We start from the raw sequence: 17249 nt of genomic DNA, 5'->3' as shown, positions 1-17249 counted from the left end.
AATAAGTAACAAGATTTGGGTGAGCTACATGTATCTGGCCCCGTCAAGTCCCACAGACCCCTTCCAAAGATGACAAAGGATACTCCCCCAACTTTCCTTAGTGTACTTTTTTGGTCGCCAAAAATAAATTGATTTTTTTAAAAATAGAAAGCTAACACCTACCAGTATGGCGATTAGGTAATATTTGTTTATAATATTGGTTATGCATTATGAAAGATAAAACAAGATACCTATGATATTGAGTTAATGACGAATTAGGTTAAGGTATATCACTCGTAAGCTATTTTAAGAAAGGTTTGTGCAGAACCCCTAACTTCAAACAGCGTTCTACGGGCATATTCACTTTAAAAACTGCTCACAAAATCATAAAGAAACAAGATTTATGTGGGACCATTTGTTGTGATGTTGGAAGAATATATTTTTATATAAAATTCTTCAAATCTATACATTTGTTAAATTTAATAACATCTCTTCACTGAACTTTAGCCCTACATATTTTTACTCAGAGAATTATTTTTGTTATTATATGCTAGAAATATTAAATATAGACCTCAGTTAGTATTTTAGAACAATTTACGCATTCACTCAACGTGAGTGAGTGACGAAACCTATGCTTCCTAAAATATATCCTTTTTTTAATAACAATAACAAGTAGGAGATACAATGTTTTAGAATATTTTCCTGGAATATATGTATATTTTTGAGTATGGGTGTTAACCTAGAATGCTCTAATTTGAGTAATTTCCTGGTTATGTCATGTCCTAAATATATTGTCCTTTCTGGCCAAATAATGAAGTCTTGTAAGGCACATGTTATAGTACACGCTCGAAATTAGAAGTGTTCCTCTGAATTATTTCCTGTTCTGCTGAGGAACCGTAAAATGTAGTTTCAATTTTTGATTATGAAATGCAATAAAATGGCTAATTATCATTTTAATCCATTATGCCAATAACAAAATTAGATTTATGAATCCCAGGCCCGTAGAACGCGAGGGGGGTGGGAGGATTTTTTGAGTAGAGTATTTTGCTATAGAAAATTTTCCTTTAAATGCTACTTGCTCCTCATCCCCCCCCCCCCCCCCCAAACACAAACTTTTTTGTTGCTGTATGGTCGAGCACTTGCAAATTCCAGGATTTGGACAATAAATAAGGTTTTTTGTTGTTTGCTTGTTTGTTTCTTTTTTTTTTTTTTGTTTTAATTTTGTTTGTCAGGTTAATTTGGGAATTTGCCCTCCTACCTTTTTGGTCTTTTTTTATTCATTTTTTTCTTGTCAGATTTTTTTGGGAAGCCCCCCTCCCCCCCCAACACACACTTTTGAAATCGTTGCTACGTACGTGATTGATATATATAATACATAACATAATACTAGCATCACAATGCCCGTAAGGATTGCCAAAGCCCTAGGCTTACATAAAAATAGAAAATAAAATAAAAAATGACAAATTGTTAATTGGAAGATCAATGAAAATTCAAAGCTGAAATTGGCCCAGCACAGAAGTTGATGATATTTACACATTTAATTTGCTTTAAACAATATTTCAAATAAAAAATACCTGCACACGTTATAGTTTCAAAGTGATAAAATGTCTTGAACAATTTTGTTATGGGTCTTTGGCGTTAGACTTTGAGAAGGATGGAAGGGGGGATCTGGTAGAATGATACAAATAAGAGCAGAAATCTTTGAATTTAAAAGAAAAATTATTTTATTTAAAAAAAAATAAGCTAAGTTTAATCTGTGTTTAATAACTTTCACCTTAGTACAGAAAGGTCTAATCGTAAGAAAACATATCATAAAACGAAATATTTCTCATTTATTTGAGCATAAAGGTATACCTTTTTTCTTTATCAAAATGATAAGATAATTTATTTCTTCAAAATATATTAAGTACAAAAGTTTTACATAAAGATTTTTTTTTTGAAAATTCTCTGTAATGCATGACAAAATTGTACAAATTGCTGCAAGAAGAAATCGAGTAATAATTACGTTGGATATCAGATTATTTTTTTCTGCTGTATCAATTCTAATGCATTAATTGGTTATCATTTTAAAGGCATAAATCTAATAACTGAAATTAATGTTAACTTTGGTTAAGTATTTTTGCTCTCTTTTAATGCATTTTTCGTATATTTAAAGCTGTCTAAAAATTAATGTTTTTAAACCATTTTGTACTGTTCTTGCACGTACTTCAGCATGAAAATCTGCATATAAAGGTATATTTACATCCACTGAATATCATTTCCTTTATTTCCTATGAAAACCATTGCCTTTCATCAGTCAGTAAACGACACTAAACTAGCCACCTGCATAGATTTCTTGAGCAAAGGCTGTTCCATCAATTATGCATACAGTGCATGACATACACATCTATAATACAATAATTAAAATGTTTAATTTTACTTTGATTTTTTTAGGCAGATATAAATATAAACAATAAAATGTCTTTCTTTGTTTGTTAGTACGGGAATTAACGTCGCAGCTATATTGCACAAAAATATTACATAACCCGCTTACGCCGGTGTAACGACGAAAAGTGACCCCCGTAGAATATTGACCGGGGGTCATTTTTCTACGTAGAAATTTGACCCCCTGGTCAATATTCTACGTAGAAAAAAGACCCCCTTTTTCGTAGAAATTATGGCCTGAGGGTCATTTTTCTCCGTGTGGGTTGTAGAAAAATGACCCCGTAGAATAATGACCCTATGTCTCTTTTTTTTATACAAAAAAACTGGTTTTGGTAGGAATATTCTTGTTAGGAAAATACGTAGAGGTAAAATCACGCAGCCTAAAAGCTGGTGTCAGAGAGAGAGAAACTTATACATGAATAAAAATGCACGGTTTCTGTGTATAATTGTAATGATCCTCTTTAAATTTTACTCTGGGTAAATAATGTAAAAAACGAATGAAAATAAAGTCTCAAGCCTTTTTTTTTCCTTCAGAAGTTACAAGAAAGATTAATGTTTTCGAACCCTACCCAAGTAAATCTGCGTGAAAAAAATGGACAATTGTTCAGAAAATTAGATCTCATATATATCTTTATTTTCTAGTAAAAAAAAAATTCTAATAAAAATATAAGGAAGATGAAATTTGTGTTAAAATAACAGACAGGACTAAATCAAAATTCCTCTGATATTCGATCTCAGAGACATAAAATATGGTTAGCTCAAAATTTTTACCAATGTTTTTTGTCGTTTGCTAGTGTCAACAAAGCCTATAAACAAAATGAGGCTTTTTACATAAAAAAAATTAATTAATAAAAGAGGTGTTTGGTATACTAAGAATTGACACAAGTGTATACACAGTAGTACGTATTTCCCCTTTCTAGTTACATGTACAATGTAATAATTTTTAGCAATAGACAAAAACCGAATGTTGCATTATGAAAAAGCTTCTCTGCCTAATTTACATATTATTTTTTCCCTAAGTATGATTGGCAATATTAGCACAATTGAAGTTGCGTTTGCAAGACTACATAGAACTGTGCCAAAAAATATTGTAACACATATTGTGTTCGAATCAAGTACGCGATTCGTGTCAGCGTATCTATAGTGGTAAGTTTTGAGGGAGTGGGAAACGAGGATGTAACCCACTCTTTAAATTTGCTAGCCTATAGAAAAAAAATCTGGCCATGTCTTTCTTATGCACAAATTAAGCGATCTTGCTGTGTGATACGAGGTTTTAAAAATATAAGAGTTTTTAGGATAAAAGTAAACAAAAATCTTTTTTCTTATACATCAAAAATCCTACTCATAAAGAGTTACATAATGCATATGTGCATGATGATGTAGATTATACATGTATCTATATAATGATCAAGGAAGGGGAGTATATTGCCAGTACTTCTATCACAATCGAATGGCACTCCTAAAAAAAATTACTATAGTTAACTATAGTTTACTATTATTAACTATAGTAAATACTTTGATACAATGTACTTTGATTAACTATGAAACTTTGTTTGGAACTTTTCTGAGATTTCAAAGCTGAAATTTTCTTAAATTGATATCAGTAATGTAAAATTTTGGGATGATATGTTAATGAACAAGAAATACGAGGGGTAATCAAAAAGTTCGCGAACTAATTGAGTTACTTCCATAAAAGAAACAAAATCAGATTTCGATGTTTATTACTTTTTAAAGTGGTCCTCTCCGATTTGAATGCAGCCATCGTTCTGCCCATGCTTGAATCACGTGATCCAGGCGTTCACGTGATATGCTCCGTAGCGTTCTGTTCACAGAAATTAAAATTTTTTTCCGAGTCTTATATTTCTTACCTTGCAAGTTATTTTTTTATAACAAGAATAGCCCATTTGTCACAGATAGGATTGGTGGATTAGGATATCTTTTCCCAGAATGAGAATAGTGACCATCACAACCCGACTCTTTTGTATTGGGGTGCGTCGTTTATCCATTGTGGATAAAGTATGGGCGCCTTCTTTTTATCATATATGATATGTTTAATATATAAGGTAAACGATATTTTAGGGATTCAATAACAGTATTATTGTTAAGATATTCAACTATCTTTATAACTGTAATTTGGCGATCTTTCGTTACAGATTGCTCAACTAAGGACACATCTCTTCCCAAGCTTGCTTTCACTTGGCACCAGAACAAACATCATTTTAACAACCTCCCTTCCTTCACTAAAACAATCAATCCAATTTCTGTCATGTCTTTTTGTCTTCATAAATCGTGTACAAATTATTATATGCTATGAAAAGGAATTTCTAAGAGAAACGTTAAAGTTTAAAGTCGTCCGTTGCTCAAGTACGACTGAGTCAACCATTTTTTTTGTCACGTCATCTACATATTGAGTCATTTTTATATTGTGACGTCCAAACGTAGAGCAAATATCTGCTCTTTATAGAACATGTTTATGACTAAATGTGTGCCAAATTTCATTTTGATCTGAACTGTGGTTTTGTAAATAACGAGATAGTTCACGAACTTTTTGATCACCCCTCGTAGTTCCCTAAAATATAAAAAATGTGCACATATACATTTAAGAACATAAAATATCACAATCATATATCCAAAAAATACTTTTACTATAGTAAAAACTTTGATACTGCATTAAACTATAGTTAACTTTGGTAAACTATAGTTTGTTTTGTTAGAGACTATCAGTTTATTTCATATAGCGATCCTGATACAAACAATATATATATTGTTTCATAGATAACGTTTAGATACGTTTAGATACATTCTTTTTTTCCCTACATTAGAGAAAATATAATTCTACAGACAATATTTGTAAGTACACAAATTACAGGGGAAACAAAAAATCTACGAGCCAGTGCTCTCTAGTGATACCCCACCCGCACAGAGAGATGGCCAGGATTTGTACCAAAATGAATATCACTGTATAGCATGTCGAACCAAAGAGTGTATTAAAATTTCAAGCATCGGACAGGCAGACAGACAGAAACACTCACCCCGCACACACAACAGAGAGATTCGCAGGGTACAAGGTACATGTATATACCACCATTTCCTTCGAAGCAGGGGTATTAATATTCATGTAATAAATAAGGATAAATGAACCTAAAAGAGGGGAAAAGATATTATATGATATTAAAAATAAAGCAGTAATTACAGTGAATGATAGCATCTCCATATTAGACGCTATTGGACGCTTAATTCATATGCCGTGCTTTCTCTAATTTTTTTCTTTGTCTAAAAATAATAATACAATACGTTTTTTGTTTCAATGCAATGGTGTATCCAGAAACGTATACATGTAAAAAATGGGGTGGAGGCAGGATGAAAGCGGGCACAAATTTTAAGCTAGAAGTATGGGCCACAAACTTGTCCTTTAAATAGTTTCCGATAACATCCATTCCATACGGGTAAATCGTTGTCAGAAACATATGTCATTTTCGGAACAAAACCTGTGAGAAAAAAAAAAACAAACAAACCAAAAATCAAGAAAAAAAAGCGGATATATATATATATATATATATATATATATATATATATATATATATATATATATATATATATATATATATATGAATTATGAATTATGAATTTATGCTCCTCAATAATGTATACTCAATGGGATGCAGGCAAAAAAAACCATACCACGTACATTGTATATCATGCTAGTATTGAGAAATGGCGTTAAGGAGGGGAAGATACTTTGCTCCTCCTCCAATATACATTTGAAAGTAAAAAATCAGGAGACTCTAGGCCTTCACCGACCCTCCCCAACATCGAATTAACGCATATCACATCTCATTTCTAAAGATTTAATTATAAAATATAGTGAAAAAGTAGGGGGTCAGATTTCTATGGGGGTCATTTTTCAACGTGTGTGGAGTCGTAGAATTACCGGCCTGGAAGGGTTTTCTACGGTCGAAAAATGACCCTACTTGCCGTAGAAAATTGACCGGGGGGGGGGGTATTTTTCTACGGAGAAATTTGACCCCCCCGGTCAATATTCTACGGGGGTCACTTTTCGTCGTTACACCGGTTATGTATTTTTTCTGCAACAGCTGCGACATTAATTCCTGTACTAACAACCAAAGAAAGCATTTTATTGTTTAAATTATTTTCATTAGCTGAAAGAAGATGGGCGAACAAGGCGAGCGCAATGCCTATAGTGCAACAAACATGAAGGTGAAAAATTAAATCTCAATTATAACAAAATTTTCTTTTATATTTCATCTAAAATTAAAGAATACTTCAAGCAAAATCTCAGTAAGATTGAAATTATTTGCCTATGAAATAGCATACACACACTAGAGGGGGCAAAAACGATCATTTTCTCATACTAAAAAACAATTTTTCGATATGAGTGAGTCTTCGCTCCATATTTTTCAAAGTTTTTGGTCAACAAAAACATGGAGCAAAGACCCACTTTACCTTAAAAATACACTTTTATGACACAACATTCGCATCTTTCCGAGAAATGATTGAAGTTCATTAGTTAAGGGTCATATCACAAACATGATTTAAATGCCAAAATTCATCAAGAGCTGTGTGTAGCGTAGTGGTTAGCGTGTTAGTCTCAAAAAAATTTATACTCAGGGTTTTTATTGCTAGGGTTCGAACCCCACGAATACCACATTATTTTTTTAATCACAGAATAATTTTTGCCAATAAAATTTTCCTCAGAAAAGTTTTATCATAATTTCATAAATTTCAATAATGAGAACTTCACTTTAAATACTAAATTCACAAATTGATGATTTTTTTACATTTGAAGCTAAAGGCATTCTGCGCGCCTTGTTCACCATCTCCTTTATACATAAGTGATAATAAAAGAAATATCAAATTTTTCGAAATTTCACACAAAGACTTTTCGACATAGACCCCCCTTTAAATTATACTAATCTTTACATTTTTAGGTCACCTGAGTCACTCAGGTGACCTATTGCTATCCGTTCTCGTCCGTCGGCGTGCGTCGTGTGTTAACATTTGAACATTTTTAGCTTCTTCTCTGAAACCGCTTAACCAATTTCAACCAAATTTGGCATATAGCATCTATGGGTAAAGGGGAACAAAAATTGTGAATTTCATGGTCCCTCCCCCCTGGGGCCTGAGGGGTGGGGCTAAAACCACCAAAAATATTGCAATCTTTAAAAATCTTCTTCTTTACTCCTGGACATCAAGCAGTCAAACTGTTGGCATGATTGTAATAATCATTGAGCCCTCTACCAAAATTGTGAAATTCATGGCCCCAGGGTCAGGGGTTCTGGTGTTAGGGTGGGGCTCTATTGATTATATAGTGAAAATGCATTAATTCTTTGAAATCTTCTTCTCTGCTCCTGGGTATTAAATAAAGTAACTAAGTACATAGTTATGATGAGCAAGAGAGCCTCTTCCAAAATTGTGAAATTCATGGCCCCAGGGTCAGGGGTTCTGGTGTTAGGACGGGGCTCTATAGATTATATAGTGAAAATGCATTAATTTTTTGAAAATCTTCTCTGCTCCTGGATATTTAATAAAGTAACTAAGTACATAGTTATGAAGAGCAAGAGTACCTCTTCCAAAATTGTGAATTTCATGGCCCCAGGGTCAGGGGTTCTGGTGTTAGGGCGGGGCTCTATCGACTATATAGTGAAAATGCATAAATTCTTTGAAAATCTTCTTCTCTGCTCCTGGACATTAAGGTGATAAACTAAGTAAATGATTATGATGAGGAGGTGGGTCTCTTCCAGAATTGTGAAAGCCATGGCCCCTGGTTCAGGGGTTCAGGTGTTAGGGCGGGGCTTTATTGATTATATAGTGAAAATGCATTAATTCTTTGAAAATCTTCTTCTCTGCTCCTGGGTATTATTTAAACAAATTAAGTGCATGGTTATGATGCATAAGGATGCCTTTTCAAAAATTGTGAATTTCATGGCCCCAGGGTCAGGGGTTCTGGTGTTAGGGCGGGGCTCTATTGATTATATAGTGAAAATGCATTGATTCTTTGAAAATCTTCTTCTCTGCTACTGGAGATTATTTAAACAAACTAAGTGCATGGTTATGATGCATAAGGATGCCTTTTCAAAAATTGTGAATTTCATGGCCCCAGGGTCAGGGGTTCTGGTTTTAGGGCGGGGCTCTATTGATTATATAGTGAAAATGCATTGTTTCTTTAAAAATCTTCTTCTCTGCTACTGGAGATTATTTAAACAAACTAAGTGCATGATTATGATAGGCAAGGATACCTCTTCCAAAATTTTTAAATATATGGCCTCAGTTTTTGGGGTTCTTGAGGAGGGGGGGGGGGCTCTATTGATTATATAGTGAAAAAGCATTAATTTTATTAATTAATCATTAATTAATCCTGTCTGCTCCTTAGTGTTGAGCTGATAAATAAATTGCTTAGCTATGATGAAAATTGGAGCTTTGAACAGAATTTTTAAATCTTGTGGTCCTAGGGTCAGGGGTTTCGGCATAACGGGGGGGGGGGGGGCTTTTGATAATATAGTGGAAAAGTGTTAATTCTTTGAAGTCCATAGTTATGATGATGAGGGTAACTCTTCCAAATTTGTAAATTTCTTGACCCTTGGTCTTGGGTTCTGGTGTTAGGGTAAGGTTTTGTTGAATCTGTAGTGAAAATGCATTGTACCTGTGAAATTCTTCTCTGCTTCTGGGCATATCGGAAGCAAACTGAGTAAAAGTTTTAATGATATAAGTAAGCGTATTTCTACCAGATTTTATAACATCTGGACCATTTGTCTAAGCATTCTGGTCCTGGGCAGGGCTCTATTAATTTGTATTCTACTGAGAGAAGTTATTCCCCTTTTCCATTCACCTTTGATAATTAATCACTGTAAATAATGTATTTGAAAGGTTAATAGAATAAGATAATTATGCAAGAATGTTTATCGTATAATTCAAAAAGTACTTTCTTAGTTTTAATAATCAGGTAGACCTGTAAGTAATAGATAAATAAAAATGAGACAAAAATAACTTATCTTATTAAAAGTTCTTCAAAGACCATAAGAGAGGTCAATGCTAGGGGTCTTAATATGGGTTTAAAAATAGTACAGAAGCACTAATAGTTTGTTAATAGTCTGCATGGCGATAGTGTTAAGTGGGGGACAGATTAGAACTTAATTTATGAGTTGATACTGAATACTAGACTAATTATTTTGTTGATCCTGATCTTCCTACTTCTCTTGCTTTAGGGCAACAAAGCTTCATCTATCAGTGTATATAACTTCTAAATTGTTGTATTATACTCAGGACCGTTAAGGCCCTTGGGCCTCTTGTTTATATAATACTAGATGAAATCCCGCGCAAGCGCGGGGGATTGAATTTATACCACCACCGACAGAAAATATATTGTAGTTTCTTCTGACAGCCTACAGGGTTATAGCAGGAAGAAATACTTTGTTCAAAATTCCGCATGTGCTTCTCTCTCTCTCTCCCCCCCCCCCCCCCCAATCCATCCCCTTTTGTACTGAAAACGAAAAACTAACAATTTCATTAATTGATGTTTATTGTGAAACCTGTTATACTATGTTCATGATGTTATGGATATTGTACTATAGATGCTCTTATATCATTTCCGTTAAGGATAAAAGCAGCGAATATGCACATTTTACTGATAAATTGATTGGGTTTTTTTTGGGGGGGGGGGGGGTAAAAATTCACAGGTACTTGGGTCTTGGTTTATAAATATGTATGTACCTTATTGATATGTAAACAATGTACTTTACCTTTTTTACATATCAATAAGGTACATACATATATACATGTATAAACCAAGACGCAAGCACTTGTGTAAAAATTAGCTTTTAACGCCCTATGAATAGGCCGAATATTTGATACAAAAGACTGTATTAAGAAAAAAAAACTGAAATGTATTGATTAAAGCACAAAATTTTACAGCTTTAATTGTATTTGAACAATGTCTTATTCATTAATTTTCTCTTTTCATGTAAGCAAGTTTATTACGAAGTAGAAATTGTACTTCGGGCTCGTTGCCACGATGCTCTCAGTGAGGAATATATACACATTTTACCGATAAATTTATTAGGAAAACCTACTACATATATGTAACAGTCTTTCGATATATAAATATATTCACAACTTATAGTGTTATCAATGATTTACCATTATTTCAATGACCATTCACACATAAGCTTTTTTATGTTCCTGCAGCTATAGTCGTCTCGTTTTCTTTTTAACATCGGGCTCGATGCTTTATGATGTTCTAGAAGCTTCCGTCAATATCAAGATCGGTGAATGACAAAAATAATTTGCACATTTCCCTTCTTAATCGGTTATCACAACTTATTTCTTTTATGTCATTTAAATCAAGTTTTGATTGAATAATTCAGTGATGACATTTTATGAAATAAATAAACGATTTCTTGTTGTCAGTTTCATTGAAAATTGCCAGAAACTTAGATCCGCCAACCGGAAACGCCACCATACTCACGTTTCTGCTATTTCATGGCTGTTTATAGAAAATAAAAGTAGACTTTTAATTTAATGTACGATACTGACAATGCGAGTGAAATCTAAATATAGTTTACGGACATCATATTGTATCTAGTGTATTTTTAGAGGAGTAAGTAAAAACTCTGGTGCATCCGTTTCGGAGTTTATTTGCAAAATTTATTAATTTATAAGTATAGATGCTGTTATTTGTTCTTCCGGAACTCATTTCCTCATATATATTTTTGATTAAATTCCTGACGTAACCCAAAATAAAATCTAGGAAATTTTCCATCATTTTTTTAATTTTTCAGATGCACAATCTCCATTGCAGCTGAAGGATAAAATCATGACAGGTAAAGGTTACTAAACACTACATTAAAACAAAAGGTTAATAGAAAATTATTGAAAAGAAAATATAAATGTGAATATTTTTATTATGGTATATATGAATATCGATCTACTGAATTGCAAGATTGTTATCTTCATTGATAGTGAATACATATTATAGTTTTTTTTAATTACCATACTTCTTAATTCCTAGCAAAGCCATATTTATGGCCATGGTGCTCAAATGCTTCTTCCAATGAAAATATCTATTTTCTTTCCTTAAGTCCATTCGCCTCTACTGGTATCTTTTGTATGACATCAATTTCTTAAGTTAAATCTTCGTAATACTTGACTGGCGATCTATTTATACACTTCACATTCCTAGAAAATCGCAATGGTGCACTCAAATGTAATAACAATATGTGTTTGTGAAACACTGATGCCCCCGTATGGCAGCTTATGACCAAGGTTAATGTTTCTCAAATGCAAGTCAAACTCCAGGTCAAGAGATCAAAAATGTTGGTACCCAAAGAAAGGTCTTGTCTCGAGGAATATACCTGTGAAATACGAAAGCCCTAGTACCAACCGTTGAAAAGTTATGGCGAAGGTTAAAGATTTTAAAAGTAAGTAAAACGGCAAGGTTAAGGTCAAATGGTGCCCAAGGGAAGGTCTTGTCACAAGTGATACACATGATCGTGAAATGTGAAAGCCCTAGAACCAAACATTTAAATGTCATGGCCAAGGTTAAACTTTTTTAAAAGAAGGTCAAACTCCAAAGTCAATGCCAAAATTTTTGGTATCCAATGGGAGGTCTTGTCACATGGAATAAACATATGAAGTATGAAAGCCCTAGCACCAACTGTTCAAAAGTTATGACCAAAGTTAAAGTTTTTCAAAAGTAGGTCAAACTCCAAGTTCAAGGTCAAAAGGTCAGAGTTGTTAGTATCCAATGGAAGGTCTTGTCACAAGGAATGCATATGTGAAGTATGAAAGACCTAACACCAACTGTTCAAAAGTTATGGTCAAGGTTAAAATTTTTCAATTTTAAGTAGGTCAAACTCCAAGGTCAAGGTCAAAGTTGTTGGTATCCAAAGGAAGGTCTTGTCACAAGAAATACACATGTGAAGTACGAAAGCCCTAGCCCAAACTGTTCAAAATTTAGGACCAAGGTTTAGGTTTTTTCACCAGTAGGTCAAACTCCAAGGTCAAGGTCAAAGGTCAATGTTGCTGGTATTCAAAGAAAGGTCTTGTCACAAGGAATACACATGTTAAGTTTGAAAGCCCAAGCATTATCTTTTTAAAAGTTATGGCCGAGGTTAAAGTCTCATAAAATTTTGCAAAAGTGGGTCAAACTCAAAGGTCAACGTCAAAAGGTCAAATTTGATGGTACCCAAAGAAAGGTCTTGACCCAAGGAATACACATGTGAAATATGAAAGCCATAGCTCTAACCAATCAAAAGGTATGTGCAAGGTTAAAAATTTTGCGGACAAACGGACAGACAGACGGACAGGGCAAAAACTATATGCCCCCGAATCTTCGATTACGGGGACGTAAAAATATGAACTTAAAATACACTATAGTTTTATGAATATTTATTAAAGGCGTCTATGGTAAGCAAAACAGTGATCCGGAAGGGGGCATTTTTAGTCAAAATAATTTTTCTGTACAAGAAACTACCATATTAAAAATATTTTTGTTCAACTTGTTACATTTTTTTACTCTATCAGCACTACTAAATGTAAACATACGAATATACTTAATAGCGATTCTCTGTAACCACTTAAACTTCTTTGCCACGCATGGTCACCGATTTTGATGAAACTTTGCCTATTATAACAACTTGACACCAGAAACATTTATCAAATAAAATTTCGTTGCTATGTGTCTTGGTTGCCATGGTAACAGCTAGAAAAGTTGAAAAAATTGAGATTTTCAGCTACTTTGAATCTTTATTAAGCCTGAATAAAGACTAAGAAAAACAAACAAACTATTATCACAAAAACATGACACCTTGTTGCCACTTATGCTATAAAGAAACTATTTAGAATTTATCTCTAAGTAAGTGGTAACCATGGGTACATTTGGAATACATTTTAGATGCTGAAAAATGCTGAAAAAGTGTTCAATATTCACTAATGATAGATGTTACATGATCAAACTCAATCAACAACCAAAGAAAAACAATAAAAATATTTTACCTTAAGTAATTAGGTATTGGCAATATCATTCTAAAAATAACTTTCATGGTTGCCATGGTAACAGAGAGTTACCATGCAAAATATGTTGCTAAGATTGTGTTAATGCTACTATCTTGAGGAAAAACAATAAAATTCATGACTGGCACATATACATCCTTAGGACCTTGCAACACCAACAACATAAGAAATATTGGGATTAATTGTTACTTTGCAGTGTAACCATGGAAACAGCGTACCAGTTGTTTTAAGTCATATTTTTTTGCTTCTTTAGGAATTTACTTAGCTTTTAATCAAGAAACATATTATTTGACTCACCTTGAATAGCTCTTATCTGGTAGAACTAAAGTTGAATGTCATATATTGATAAAGTTTGTTGAAAAATACAACACTGTTGCTATGGTTACCAAGAAGGGAAAATGTTCGATTTTGTTAATTTCATATCAATATTAAATCCTATGTGCCAGCTTTTTGCATCCAGTTAGAGATTGGTTGGTAGTCAAAATTAAAAGTCAGGTTAGTTGTTCATATATATCAATCATAACAGTTTTGGTAATCTACATACAAGGGTACGTATCCAAGGAAACAAAATATTTTTCAGATTTTTATGCATATTTTTTCCGCGAATTTCCATAGCAACGCTCTAGTTCAAGAAATGAATTTGAATTTTTCAAATGTGAAAATTAGGGTTACACCAGCGCCTTTAAAAATTGATCATCAGTTATATAGAAATTTGCTTTTTAAAAAGATAGGATAAGATTAAAACACTAAGAAAGTAAATTTAAAATAACTTTGTGGTATTAAAACCATGGCAACCATTGCCAACCTATAAGAAATATCATATTTCGTCCTTGGTATATGTTACAATGATCTCTTGTCTATTATTTGCTTGCATTTCAACCTATAATTTTTTTTTATTCTTAAGTGTATGACTTTATAAAATTAAATGAACAAAATTATTACTTTTGAATACTTTGTTTCCATAGTAACGTATGTAATAGATGATTTACCAAACATGTTTATCATGCATTTAAAACACAATACCTTCAACTCTCAGAAACAGTCATTGCCACTTGTTTGCTTTGCTGCAAACGTTAACTGTGGGACTCTGAACATGTTGAAAAATGCCTTTTTTCAAACTTTAGGACATGTTGCTATGGTAACCATGTCACGTAGCAACCAATTTTTTGCCTGATTTGAGTTTACGGTATCAAAGACTTTTATCATAGAGAGTTTGGAGAAATTCTGAGACTATGCGTGCCACAGCTCCTATATAAAAGTTAAAGTCATTACAGAGAATGGCTCTTTAAAATATTTCATAAACACATTTTAATTTTTCTTAACTAAGCGTCGCCTAATAATTGGTTGGACGACTCGCACCTCTCATATCTGATAGCTGATAGCCTTGTAAATGCAGTGGGAGATCCCGACTCACAGCGACTAAAGAGGCGTATAATGGATATTTTAGACAGAGTGAGCAAACTGAATGATCAAATAGAAGTTATACGGGCTGGTGGTAACGCAGAAGGTTTTCAAATACGAGGTTCAGATATTGACCAAATGTACGTTGATAAATTAACAAAAGTTGTAAGTACTATTCCAAATGATATCGGAAAGTCTGTAGCTCTCTTAAGAATGGTAAAACCCTTCGATGTTCCAAAAGGGTATGTCAAACTGATTGTATTGACACCTTTTACTCCTCTACAACATATTCGAGAAGCGGCAACAAAAATATCTAACGAATATTTCCTTTCAAATGAAGTTTTCCTGCGCTCCTTCCAAAGGCATTTAACAAAAGGAGTTCGACATGGACCCTGTATGTTGGAGAAAGATGATTTTGGAACTGAACACGATAGAGCATTCTGCTTTGAATATAAAGACTGGCCGATCTACGCCAATGAATGGGTCAGCAGGAGAAGAAAATATGGATGGCCTTCAAGTGACCTCGTAAAAAACATTATGAGAAATGGATGTCATCTGATGGCAATTGGATCCAAATCTCAAGATTATACTGAATTCAAATATTCTATGCCAGAGGAAAATCCTCAGTGGAGAGAAGATCCATTCCAGTGGCGTTTGTCCTTCTCCGTAGCAGAGAAAAAACTCGTGTACTCATTCAATGACACACAGTTTCTCACATTTGGAATTTTGAAACTTCTAAACAATGAAGTCTTTTCTAAAGACCCTATAATGAAAAATTGTTTATGTTCTTACTTTTTAAAAACTTTAATGTTCTGGACAATCGAAGACACACCATCAGAATACTGGAAACCCGAACGACTTGTATTTTGTGTAGAGGTTTGCCTGAAACGATTAATTGAATGGCTGGATATTGGATTTTGTCCGAATTACTTTGTAAGGGAAAATAATATGTTTCAGGGTAAAGTTCGGGAAAGCGAGTTAAAGTTTACATCTGAAAATATTTCAGAAATATACAAAGAAGGTTGGAGGTGTTTGCTACGTTGCCATTCACTGTCGTACTTAAAAAAATGTTTGGAGGATGCAAGACGAACAATGCCATGTATGAATCAAAACGAAGATTTTAAATCACTGACATCTTCTAGAAGACACGTTGAAAATGAAGAAAAAGAAGAAGTTCACGACATAGGAGTCTTTAGCGAAATTAATTCTATGTTTGTAGCAATTCCAGGGAGAGACCCTTTAGAGAAAGAGCTACGAAATTCTGTAACAATTGAAATGACTGAAGATTTGGACCGGGCGGATTTGGATATTTTGCGATTACGCAGGTATCAAAATCTATGCCATCTAGCTCTGATCTATTTGAACTTGTCACTCAAAAAAACTACTACACGAGGCAAGTACATCTTAATCAAACGAGCCCTTTCTTACCTGAACCATGCTCGATTTGCAGATATCAGCAAAGGGAATTTAACTCTTGCGACAGCTCATTATTGTCTTGGTCAATTCTTACAAGCCCTTGATTATATCTCGGACTATGAAGAAATAATAAATAAAGATCTCGGTTACTTATACTTAAGCATTCGATATGGTCTCCATACGGTTGGGAATTATCGGACAAGTTTTTGTGGACGCGGACTGAGTTCGCTGGAAAAAGCTTCACTCGCAGTTTCGTATGATTTCGAGGTCTTTTCAATGATGCCTCTTTTACCGATGGAGCTTGCACTTGAAGTATGCATGGTGAAAAAAACCGAATTTCGCCTTTTTATTCCACCAAAGATGTACTCTATATTTTTGAAAATTCTTTGTTATACCCAATTATGTGATCACGATAAAATAGAGAAAATGTTCCCTTTAATGAAAAGTTGTCTCTCGACGAGGTACAGAAGAAGTGAGCATTTGAACTACATATTGATTGCAGTTACAGCATTGAAACTGGGGAAATATGAGGAAGCTGTTCAATATTACTGTCTGGCTCATAACAGTAAAAGAAGATTAATCAGGGGACACAATGATATCGCCGAGTATCAATCAAGAACATCCGTTTTATTTTATATAGCATTCATGCTTCGAATTTTAATGTGACAATCCCGATAGTCATGAAAATATCAAAATACTAAAAGGGTGTTTACAGACTGTCTTTGCCATACTTGACAAATATTTGTCATTTACACAAACATCTGACCTGAGGGATCAAGATGAATAGAACACTGTCTAATTGTGCATTATTTTGCAAAAATAAAACGGTGGGTTGAACAAAATATTTGTGCTTTGATTGTAAAACAAATACACATGCATATCAAATATGATCTCAAGATAACATCATTAATGTCAGCTTACAAATCAATCAACAGGGCTTTTTTTTCAATTTTAGCTTAAAATCGAAACCTCAAGTGAAAAAAAAGATGCGTTCGGCACAC

At 33.6% G+C, this 17249-nt stretch overlaps 1 protein-coding gene across 1 annotated transcript; it reads left to right on the top strand.

Annotated features, from left to right (window-relative positions):
- The first annotated feature begins 14865 nt into the window (after positions 1–14865).
- LOC133182497 (uncharacterized) lies at positions 14866–16778 on the top strand. Its single transcript, XM_061317342.1, has 2 exons — positions 14866–16157; positions 16751–16778. Exons 1-2 carry the CDS (start codon positions 14866–14868, stop codon positions 16776–16778), a joined length of 1320 nt encoding a protein of 439 aa, XP_061173326.1.
- The last annotated feature ends 471 nt before the right edge of the window (positions 16779–17249 follow it).

This window comes from Saccostrea echinata, unplaced genomic scaffold, assembly GCF_033153115.1.
Source record: "Saccostrea echinata isolate AGI-Se365-2 ecotype Australia unplaced genomic scaffold, CSIRO_AGI_Sech_v1 ptg000009l, whole genome shotgun sequence".
In the NCBI taxonomy this organism is placed as follows: Eukaryota; Metazoa; Mollusca; class Bivalvia; order Ostreida; family Ostreidae; genus Saccostrea; species Saccostrea echinata.
Note: the sequence above shows the minus strand (reverse complement) of the source record. Positions and strands in the feature narration are given on the sequence as shown.

Coding starts and splice junctions, on each gene's coding strand:
- LOC133182497 (XM_061317342.1), top strand. CDS start 14,866: ATGGATATTTTAGACAGAGTGAGCAAACTGAATGATCAAATAGAAGTT. Junction 16,158..16,750: donor GATATTTTGCGATTACGCAG/GTATCAAAATCT, acceptor TATTGATTGCAG/TTACAGCATTGAAACTGGGG.